General features: G+C 35.7%; 2 protein-coding genes across 3 annotated transcripts; both read left to right on the top strand.

Annotated features, from left to right (window-relative positions):
* Positions 1–1,709: 1,709 nt before the first annotated feature.
* Positions 1,710–7,470, top strand: LOC125224075 (phosphatidylinositol 3,4,5-trisphosphate 3-phosphatase and protein-tyrosine-phosphatase PTEN2A-like). Of its 2 annotated transcripts, none has more exons than XM_048127423.2 (13): positions 1,710–2,007; positions 2,984–3,415; positions 3,733–3,834; positions 3,913–3,969; positions 4,113–4,178; positions 5,119–5,295; positions 5,409–5,495; positions 5,585–5,649; positions 5,841–5,917; positions 6,015–6,061; positions 6,294–6,424; positions 6,499–6,568; positions 6,783–7,470. In XM_048127423.2, the coding sequence occupies exons 2-13, from the start codon at positions 2,993–2,995 to the stop codon at positions 7,284–7,286; spliced, it is 1,806 nt and encodes a 601-aa protein (XP_047983380.1). In that variant the 5' UTR covers positions 1,710–2,007; positions 2,984–2,992; the 3' UTR covers positions 7,287–7,470. The 2 variants fall into 2 exon arrangements, with proteins under 2 accessions (XP_047983380.1, XP_047983379.1); XM_048127422.2 differs by having other exon boundaries at positions 1,711–2,007; positions 2,987–3,415.
* A 1,586-nt stretch (positions 7,471–9,056) lies between these two features.
* Positions 9,057–11,467, top strand: LOC125219585 (elicitor-responsive protein 1-like). Its single transcript, XM_048121603.2, has 7 exons — positions 9,057–9,337; positions 9,443–9,547; positions 9,636–9,762; positions 9,842–9,913; positions 10,627–10,672; positions 10,775–11,033; positions 11,119–11,467. The coding sequence occupies exons 1-7, from the start codon at positions 9,238–9,240 to the stop codon at positions 11,172–11,174; spliced, it is 765 nt and encodes a 254-aa protein (XP_047977560.1). The 5' UTR covers positions 9,057–9,237; the 3' UTR covers positions 11,175–11,467.

The raw sequence follows: 11,467 nt of genomic DNA, 5'->3' as shown, positions 1-11,467 counted from the left end.
AGTAAAATGTCCTACATGTTGAATAAATATGAGTACTGTTTTCATTTAATGAAATATGAAGTTAAACACTTGAAGCTCCAAATACTAGGTCATAGTACTATTTAGTTAGGCATTCTCATATACTTCTATAGTAATGGAGTCATTTTGTCATTTTGTACGTTCCATAGTAATAGAATCATTTTTACATTTTAGTAAAAGTCAACACATTTTTCCACACCTACTTTACTATCTCTTACTTTTTTCTCTTTCCATCTCTCTACCTTTTCCATTTTCCACTTTATTTTCTCTTTACTTAACCCACTAACACAATTTTTCTTAATCTCCGTGCCAAAAAGAAACGTCTCTATTACTATGAAACGGAGGGAGTACTAGCTAGTAGCTACCATCATCTTTTTTCCACAAAAGGTCCAAATTTTACTCCTTTAGTTGGCGAAAGACAATTAATTGTGCTCAACGTTGCAAGTATGTCGAAGTATCTAAAGCACGTATATATGTTACCATCATATATAGTACTAGAAATACATGTGCTTATTACTTGTGCCAAATTTTCAAACAAACTACTAACAAAGTATTAGACATAAATAATTCCATAGAAATATATGTTGTTGAACTTTGAGAGAAATTCTAGAGAATATCAAAAGTTCGGAAAAAATCATAAAATCTCAAAAATTTAAGGAAAAAATCTTAATATTTATGAAGTTATTGTATTTTCAAACAAATTGTCTTATTTCATTAAATATGACAATGTTTTAATATACTATAAGCAATTGCAATGAAAAGCCCGAGTTTGTTAAAATTTTGTGAAAGGTGTGAAAATATTTTAAAACGTGCTCTTGATCAATGAAATACTCGAATTCGATTGAAGAAAAGCCCATGTACTTGCTTGATCGTATGCTCGATGAAAAAACTCGTAAACAGATGAATTTAAATATGTACATGAGCCTAACGAACTGATCGAGCACCATTAGGCTTGATCTATAAATCAGACTCAGTTACTGCCTACTCAAATTTCAGAAGCTTTCTTCAAATTGAGCCTTGCATAGCTCTTGAATAGCTATATGCTCATTTGCAATCCGATACTAAAATTGATAGTGCAACATTAAAATGAAATTTTCATAGTATCTCAAATGCGACCTCATGTTATATTGTTGAAATGTTTTACCAAGAGAGGTGGAACATTCAATTTAGAAATTCTTTTTGGAATAAACCTAGTACTCCCTCCTCCTAAGAAGATGGCCCCTTTCTTGGGCAAGATTTTATGCAACTTTATTTTATGTGTTAAGTGGAGAGAGTAAAGTAAGAGATAAGCAATAAAGTAGAGATAAATGAATTTTCAAATTTAGTTATGAGTCATCTTGGTTGGGACAAAAAAAAAAAAAGTGGGTCATCTTCAGGTGGATGATATGTCGAAGCTATTCATGAAAATTGCACGAAAATTTACATATAAATAATAAAATTGTTATCACCTCAAATATAAAATGGTAATTTTGCTCCTCTTCTTTTATTTGAAGGATGAGAATAAGGAGGGCCCTCCTATCAAAAGGATGAGAATAAGCATATGAAAATATCAATGGAAAAAGATTCAACGTATTCTACAATAAGATTTTGAATAAAAGAATAATTGAAGAATATATATAACCTTTACTATAACTATAAGGAATGGAAAGATTTCGGAATAAGAGGTTATATTTGCTGACCTTTCGAAATTTCGAACTTTCGGAATATAGGACCGAGCCATGCGTATTTCTCTGCAATATCTTTACAAACTACTCTAACGGAGTGAAAAGATTAAATATGGAATATAACTAATTGTCCAAGTACTCTGTGAAAAGTCGCTAATTCAGAAGAAACGTGTTATGGAGAAGAGTCACTAATTCAGAAAAGTCGCTCACATTCGTATCGTTTGCTAACACTGGAACAACTTTGATCCGACGTCGTTCCACCCTACTCCTCCAACATCTCCGCCGTCTATCACCACCACTCGCCACCGTTGACTCCCGGTTCCAGGTGACTTCACCATCCTCTCCTGCCCATTTTCATTGTGTTACTATGTGATGGTGCAAACTTTTTTCTTTTCACTGTATTGTGGTTGAATAGTCTTACAGTATACTCACTTATTAATCTTCCCCATTCGCGTGCTCTTGGATCGCTGAATTCATTGGTATTGGTGTGAATTCATGAAGTCGAATTCGAACTTAGTTAGTGTTATTAGCTGCGGCTTAACTTTCTTATTCATCGCGCAATTATTTTATTTTTTATTTTGGTACACATTTAGATTCTCCATCAAGCGGTTTTCGAGATAAGAATTTTTAGGTGATTTCTGCTACAGTCATGATTTGATGATTTTGCCCAACTTATCGGGCAAAATGTATTATTCAGTTGGTTTTGCTTGTGAATTTGTGTTTTTATGAGTGTTTTCACTGCAATTAGAGTTAATTACTGATCCATTTCTGGCCTTTGTTTCAACTTTCAGTGTCTGGTTGTGTGTGTGTATTTTGAGTTTGTCCAAGGTTGATCAAACATTGCAAAAAAATGTGATCATATTGTGGATCATATCAAAAGGTGTAACTGTGTAAGGCCTCACATAGGTCGGTTGAATGTGTTATATGCTGTTTAACCATCGCTGGCTGAGAAATATAAGATGTTCGAATCATCTTTGGGGGACGCTAGTCACGCTGTGTGATCAATTCAGTGAGTCATGGGCAAACGTGTTTCATGTTAATTAACTTAATTTTGCTTGAATTAACCACTTATATTCACCATATACTTGCATCAAAAATAGAAAAATACTTTTCTATTATGAAAGATTTAGGATGAGAGAGAGAGAGAAAGTGTAGTGGCAATATATGTTTGTTTATTGAAAGCTGGTAGTCAAGGGTGCGTTCATAACATCCTTGGGAGTAAATAGCTGTGCTGCTCTTTCTTATTTCTCAACTTTCTTCTTTTGAGGCTCATAGTTAAACAATTTTTTCTGGAATCTTAGCAGTAGAGGATGAGCTCGGAATCTTCTGACTCTACTAATGTGCCAGATACCAAGTCTGCAGAAAAAAATATGTCAACTCCTGTGGAATCTGATCCAAATAATTCTGAACGTGATGCACCATCGAAATTCTCAGCTTCTGGAATCTCCACTTGGGCAAAAAATCTGAAAATCCCCCAGCCATTTACTGGAACACAGGAACCATCACCTTCTGGAAACTCTGGGAAGTCGACCTTTTCACGTTTTACTAGTGGTTTTGGATTGTCTCCCAAGTCTCCTCAATCAGAAGAAAGTTCTGGTGCTGCTTCACCAACTACGCCAACGGGTATATTTGGAACCATTACAAAAGGATTAGTCGACTCATCTAAGAATGCAGTCAAGGCTGTGCAGGTCAAAGCCCGCCATGTTGTATCTCAAAATAAGCGAAGATACCAGGTGCCTTGCTATTTTGGTTAGGTTTTCTGATATATGCTAGGCATTGAGAGAATTTTTTTGTGATGAAAGAATTTGCAGGTTTACTTGGTTTATTCTACTCTCATATAATTCTTTTTACATCTCCAGATATTTTGGTGTAAATTCATTGTTTTAGTTTGTTTTCATTAACTTGAAATATCTAGAGTTCTGCTGTTTTGAGTAACTTACCTGGATTTTACCTTACAGCCTATATTTTCTTTTTACTGTTTTTGCCTCTGGTTTTATGTTTGATAAACCGATAAATTGGCTTGTTGGTCTAATGTGTTTACTTGCTTTAGGATGGAGGATTTGATCTAGACATGACCTATATCACAGAGAATATAATTGCAATGGGCTTCCCCGCTGGTGATATGAGCTCTGGTTTTTTTGGATATGTTGAGGTATAAATCCAATTCATCTAAGATTTAGCTTCTAAGTTTTTGAAGATTAATGCTAATTTCAACTTGTGATTTGTTAAGGGAATATATCGTAACCACATGGAGGAAGTAATTAGATTCTTTGAAACTTACCACAAGGTAGTTATTATGTTCCAATATCTGTTTATTCTGATAGACATTGCACCTTGTCTTGTGTTCACCACCATTGCCTTGCACAATTTTCACTAATCATATGCAACAATATATTAATATTTCAATTTTGATCTATTACAACCCCGCAGGACAAATACAAAGTGTACAACCTTTGTTCTGAAAGATTATATGATGCCTCTTTATTTGAGGGAAAGGTGAGTGTTTTTTTTGGGTATGTTATGCTAATCATTAGTCCATTGAGTTCTTGTATTGTGGAATTTAGTATGTACCATTATTATGTTTCTCCTGTCATTTACTCCCTTTGTTCTTGCAGGTGTTCTGAATCTTCTAGCATTTTTCATAGTTTCTCTAGCTTGATCTATTTAAACTGTTATCTATTCTGATACCTTTTGAGTTTTGCATCCTCTGATATGAAGTTATTGATTCGAATTTCGAAGTCTATTGTAACAAAGTTGTACTATCTGTGGAATGTGTTGCTTTATACCTCTAATTGCCATTGGTTGCATAAGATTCACACATCGTGCTTTGCATGGGACCATATGAAGGCTCATTCGTTGAAATTTGCTTATATAACCATAATGTAACTTCAGGGAATTAGTTAAAATCTTGTATCTAAGAAAGTGGTTGTACATGTGTACAGGATTGGTAGCTTAAAATGCCATGTCCAATTGTCCATCTGACTAAAAGATTAGAACAAGGACCATATGACCTTTTATTGAGTTTATCTGAGTGGATATTTTAGTCAGATCTCACACGATCTTTCCGTGGTTTTAAGCCTTATATTTTAGGTCCAAGATGATGTTTTGGCCTGCAATGTACATAATTTTTTTTCTGGTGTGCTTGTCAAAATTTTCAACACTTGTTGTGGCTTAAGTCTATGTTGGATAAGAAGCTCTAAACTTGCTGTTTGTAGATTCGTTTGGCCAGGTTTTGGGTTTTTAAGAGATTTAGAAGTCTGAAATTGTCAGGTCTTGCCTTCCTGCTCATATGTTAGATGTGGTTATTTGTCCGTCTATCTAAAATGGTCTTACTTGGGTTATATCAAACGTGGAGTGAGTCTCCTGTTGGCATGAGAAATTAGATATCTTAAACTGTGCAATTTTCTGATTTATAATTTTCTCCCCTTGTCTACAGGTTGCTAGTTTTCCATTTGATGACCATAACTGCCCTCCTATTCAACTGATCATCGCATTTTGCCGAAGTGCATATTCATGGTTAAAGGAAGATATTGAAAATGTCGTGGTCGTGCATTGTAAAGCTGGGATGGCCAGGACAGGATTGATGATTTCTAGTCTTCTTCTGTATCTGAAGGTACAATTGATCAAACTTTTCTATCTGTTGGCAACTTGGCATACACATGTGCTATTTACTAGAAAAACGATCTTTGCTTGTATTTTAATTCCATTTTCATCCCTGCTTTCTAGTTCTTCCCCACAGCTGAAGAATCAATCGACTATTACAATCAGAAAAGATGTATTGATGGTAAAGGGCTTGTTCTGCCGAGCCAGATCGTAAGTCCCGTCCTTTCATTTTCTTAACCGCTTACAGCTTCTGTTTCTAAGTATCTATACATTTTGAGTATCTACACTCTTTCTTATAGAGATATGTCAAGTATTTTGAACGCATTCTAGCTTACTTCAATGGGGAAAACCAGCCGGGTCGTAGGTATGTACTATTTGGGATTTATACTCCTTGTGAACTTATAGTTTCTAGACCTGTAAAATCTGCATTTGAAGTTTGACAGTGTTAGTTTCTGTCATCTCCTATAATCGACAAAGTTGGGTGATGAGACAAGGGATGATAAAGATTATATGTGGCAGCTATGCATTGAATTTGTATTGAATTGTGTCCTGCAGATGCATTCTTAGAGGATTCCGGCTGCATAGATGCCCGTTCTGGATTAGGCCGTCCATTACAGTATCTGATCATAATGGTTACTTCTGACTTCTGTCTCTTGATCTGTCACTCTGCAGATGCAGACATTCTTCTTTTCTTTTGAGCATTTGTGTATTAATTTATGCCTTCTGTAGGTGTGCTCTTCTCGACCAAAAAGCACCCAAGAACCAAAGATTTATCGGTAAAGCAATCCTAACGCTCTAACTGTTTGTTAAGTGGAATACTACTATTTATTTTTCCAGACTTTTTCATCACTCTTCTACTACATCGTGATTCTTTTCAAGCTTAACATATAAACTGCTTCAGTTTATGGGAACTGAGATTTTGGTCATGTTTTGTCTTGTGCTGCTATTTCCTTAATTGAAACTTTCATTTGAATACATATTTTATGTGACCACCTGCTGATCTTGCAGTCGGAAGATTTTTGGTTTAGTGCACCTAAGAAAGGAATTATGGTGTTTGCCCTTCCCGGAGAACCTGGCCTAACAGAGTTGGCTGGTGATTTCAAGGTCCATTTTCATGATGGCCAAGGAGACTTCTATTGGTATTTCAAAGCCTCTGTGTGTGTGTGTGTTTGTGTGTGGCAGTATATTAATAATATGGCTTTTCTGCTGTCAGCTGGTTGAATACAACAATGATTGAAAATCGTAAAGTCTTAAACACAGGTGATCTCGATGGATTTGATAAGGTATGTTAAGTCCAGTTCCCATATAAGATGTATAGCTTAATCATAAATTTGTTATTTCAATCAAATGAGATTGTTTTTAAAAATCTGCATTTTGCTTCCCATGTTCATCTCTCTCTTCTCTGGAGGTTTGGTTGACATACTGTTTTCCCAAACTTAAAAAATGGTGTAATACGCTGGTCATTACATAACTTGGCCATTTTGTACATGTACGCAGCGAAAATTGCCATCACCCGGCTTTCAAGTTGAAGTAGTTCTTGTGGATTATGATCCCGCTGCTGCTCCTGCAAAGCCTCCATCAGAGACCAGTGAAAATTCTGGTGCCAATTCAGCGCCAAAACCAACCCATGGTCCAGTCGAGGAACCCACAGCTGCAGCTGCAGCTGCGAAGGACTCAAAGAAAGATAAAGACGATGAGTTCTCCGACAGCGACTCTGAGGAATCCACGCCCTCAAAATCCAGCCAAACTGGAGCCTCTTCCCAATCTCCTGGATCTGTGACTGCAAAAGATGCCCCAGCTCAGAGCAATGCCGATCTGAATGAAATTGCAAATTTGACACGCAAGACTGAACAGGTCGCTTTAGGATCTTCAGCTGCTACGCCTGCTGGGACGGGGAAGGAAACTGGCAGCTCAGTCGGGGAGGTAAGCGAGTTCAAGGCGATGGCTGCTGATGCATCGATATTTACGTTTGGTGACGAGGATGACGATGAAAGCGACTAAGGGGCAGTATGGAAGGCCTCTCTGTACATATACACTATGGCTGTGAATATTCTATACTGCATGCTATTCATTAATTTCATTACAAGTTGGTGGTTTGAATATGAACTTTTATCTGTTGTTGCCCAGGAAAATGTATCATTACATATTTTAACTTTTACTTTTCACACTTGGAAACTTTTACGAATTTGCTTGGTATTTCAACTGAAATTATTCAAGTTTTAATTATTTCTATATCGGATAAGGCAGACCTTGTATTTGACAACGAAGTGACTTGTGTTCATTGTCCTAAATTAGATATTGTGGGCCACATACCATCAAACTTCAAACTAATTTGTCGCGTGGTATTCTCTTCAAATGCTCGTGTTCCTTCGTAGTTGAGTCATTTTTCATTTTTTATTCCAGTAAGTTCCTTCATAGTTGTGTCATTTCCATATATGATAACTTTTTTCTCTTTCTTACTTTACTCTATCTTAACTTTATTCACTTTATACTTTATTCTCTCTATCTTTTCCTTTATCTTACTTTTGTTATCTATTTATTTAACACACCTAACATTCCTTTCTAAAACTCCGTGCTAAAAAGTTTCGCCTCGACTATGAAGAAACAGAATGAGTACTAGTACTTGTTTCTTATTCCTTAGTTTATTTGAAACGTTAGGTTATGGGGCGTGTGAAAATAGAAAACAAATTTTATACTCCTTCCGTCCCAAGATAAACGAGTCATATTCTTTTTTGGAAAATTATAAGTGTGTCATTTCCTTTTTAGCAAAAAATCTTCTTTCTTACTTTATTCTCCACCTAGCTTATTCTATCTTTACTACTCTACTTTTCCTCTCTCATACTTTAAACTCTCTTTAGTTTAACTCTTTTAAATATCAATTTTTTAAATCTCATGCCCAAAACAAATGCTTCACTTATCTTGGGACGAGGGAGTATGAAATTTTGTTGGATATCTTTCGATACCTCAATTCTATTAAAGATGATTACTTTTTTATTAAAAATGATAAAGTATTTTCAATGATAGTACCCCCTCTTCTCCCAAATTTTAGATAATGTAATAAGTATAATACTGTAGAATATAAAATGAATAATTTAATGATGAATTTATTTCAAGTATTAATATATTCATAACATAAATGGTAACAAAGGAGTATATAACTCGTTTAATACTTGTTCCGTTTCATGTTAAATTGCGTGAATCCTTTTTCAAAAGATTTTAGTGTTTAATACTTGCCTCATTTCATGCTAGGGAAAACTATATGGCTATAATATAACAAATCATATAATTAATTTGATTTAGTGTATGAATTAAATTTATATGTATGATATACTGCATATTCATCAATTTAAAGAGATTATATTTTTATCGATTACTATAATATAACTACATAGCAATATTCTCTATTTTAAATATTTGATTTCTTTTGAGCATAAATATATTATGACTAATCATAGTAAATTTGATTTAGAGCGCTAAATTAATTTTTATATACAATCTTCTACACTCTTTCAGAAAATATTTTAGATACTCAATAAATAATTTAGGTAATCGGCGTGTAATTTCCATATCAGATCATTGAAAATTTGAGTGATTTTTAATTCCTAAAATCGAAACAATGTGTATTGAATAGTAGTAATTGCCTAATTAAACAGAAAATTTATAGCAATGTATTATCAGAAGTAAGCAATTTCGCAATGTAAATGCTTTGCTGCGCCCAATAATGGAGACTTATATGTCTGCAATTTGAATAGAATTAACAAAATCATTTATTCTACGCGCTAGCGCATTGATATTTCTGGAAATTTGTTGAGCATAACGCCATAACGCGGTCTCCAATTTCTTATAAGTAGAGGAACCCTAATTACAAAACCAACTCTCAATTTCGATTCTGAAATAAAGTAATCAATTTTATTCAGCTATTAAGTCAGCCGTTTTTTTAATTGTGAAAAAGATGTTTAACAAAGTCAAGCCATCGTCATCATCTTCGCACTACCCATCGCATTCTCCCATGTCAGCCTCCGCCATCCAAGGTCAACTTCTCGAGGTCACAGGTGCGGATTCCTTCTGCTTCGCGGCTTTCTCGATTGAATCAATTCACCGTTGTTTGCTCGATTTTAATTTGAATTTTTTGGCGGTTTATTTTTGGGGGATTTCAGTTGTTGGCTGTAACAAATTGAAAGACACTGAATGGATTTCACGGCAAGATCCCTACGTTTTTCTCGAGTATGGAAGCACTAAATTTCGCACCCGAACTTGCACAGGTTGGCTAATTTTGGATGTTCACATTTGAAATTTTGAATTAGTTTGTGATGTTGAGGAATCTGACTTGATTGGCTCAATTTTGTGTAGATGGAGGGAAAAACCCTACTTTTCAGGAGAAATTTGTGTTTACTTTGATAGAAGGGATGCGGGAGATGAGCGTGCTAGTCTGGAACAGCAATACTGTCACTTTCGATGATTATATCGGCAGCGGAAAGTAATATACTGAATTTTATTTCCTATCCTTTCAAATGTATGTATATAATTGATATTGATCTTGAATTTGGATTGTTCAGGGTTCCATTGCAGAAAGCTTTATCCGAGGGCTATGACGATACCCCATGGCCTATCCAGGACAAAAGAGGGAGGTATGAAGTTTATGTAAATTGCATTTTGTGTTTTTGGCTGCGTGATCCAATTGTTCTGTTCTTCTCTGTATTTCAAATTTGCATGTGAGGATTTGTATGTAAATAGTTGATATCGGATGGTTGGTTTAAGAATAAAGGAATTGTTAGTCGGAAAGTATACTCGTTAATAAAATCATACTCAAACGAACCGAAGTTGTCTTTATCGTAGATCTCTTTGTTGAATGTTATCATTATAAACATCCGCGTGTGGAAGCAAATTAGATCCTAGACTTAAACTTATAATGATCTCATCTTGACCAGCAGTGTTGAAAGTTAATGGTCCTATTCGTACCCTACTTTTCTTTGTATCTTTTTTTGTTTCCTTTTCTCCATTGGTTGCATTCACGGCTGGTTGCTTTTGTGCTGTGTTGATATTGACTGTATTGAGCCTTTCATTTGTTGAAATGTGGATTAGTAACTAGAACCTCCATTGTTAGGACGTTTGGTGAATCGATCTTGGTAGCTACGAGCATTCAAGACAACGTGAAACTGCAATAGAGGGCTTAGAATCCGAGTTTTATTATATCTGGTCAATATTTATCATACTTACTACTTAACGAATGGTGTATATTTCCTTTCAAGCCTTGATATAATATTCTATGAAAGAAGTAATGATAGTTGCATCAATTTGCTGTGGTGGTCTCCGGCTTCTAATATGTCCAGTTCATCTACAGGCATGCTGGAGAAGTTCGATTGATAATCCACTATGCTAATGCCAAAGTAAGCTCAGTTGTCCTTATCTTTCTCATGCTTATTGATGAGTTCATTTTTAGTTTGAGATGAGAAATTGTGTTATTTACTTCCAAAGCTTTCATTTTTCAGAAGCCAGCTAAAGCACATGCTCCATCAGCTCCATCATATGCAAGTGCACCTCCGTATTTAGCACCTCCACCTGCAGCTTCTTATCCCCCGGCAAGCTATCCTCCAGCACCTCAGTATCCTTCCTACCCTCCAAATTCTGCTGCATATCCACCTACACAACAACACCAACCAGCTGCTGCTGCTTATCCACCAACTTATCCGCCACAGTCGGTCTATCCCCCTCCCCCTACTCAGCAGGGCCCATATTACTACCCTCCAGGTAGAGTTCTTGCGCCAAATTATCTAGCTAAATAATTCTGCAACTGACAATTGAAAACTAACAGAAATCATTCATTTCCTAGCAGCTGCATATCCACCAGGTACTACATATCCTCCAGCTCCGTATCCTCCACCGTATTGAGGTGTATTGCCTCGACAAAGGTAACGAAGAAAACTAATCAGCCAGCAGCCCTCTGGTGGTCTAACATCCGAAAGTGTATATACTTGGTAGCTACAGGATATATCCTGCCTTCGTCGTATATCCAAGCCTTCGTGTTTCTTAGATATTTCCCCGTTGCTTTGTCGCCTACATATGTTATATGGCATCTACATCCTGTACATTATCCCTCAAGTTTTTATTGGAAATTATGACTTCATGAAGGAATGGTTTTTGCAATAGTAGTAAAGAATTGCTTCAGTCAGGTTTTTGGGACA

This window comes from Salvia hispanica, chromosome 1 (genome assembly GCF_029641045.1).
Source record: "Salvia hispanica isolate PSC_SH4W2 chromosome 1, Shi_PSC_v1, whole genome shotgun sequence".
In the NCBI taxonomy this organism is placed as follows: Eukaryota; Viridiplantae; Streptophyta; class Magnoliopsida; order Lamiales; family Lamiaceae; genus Salvia; species Salvia hispanica.
This window is presented reverse-complemented; position numbering and strand designations above follow the sequence as displayed.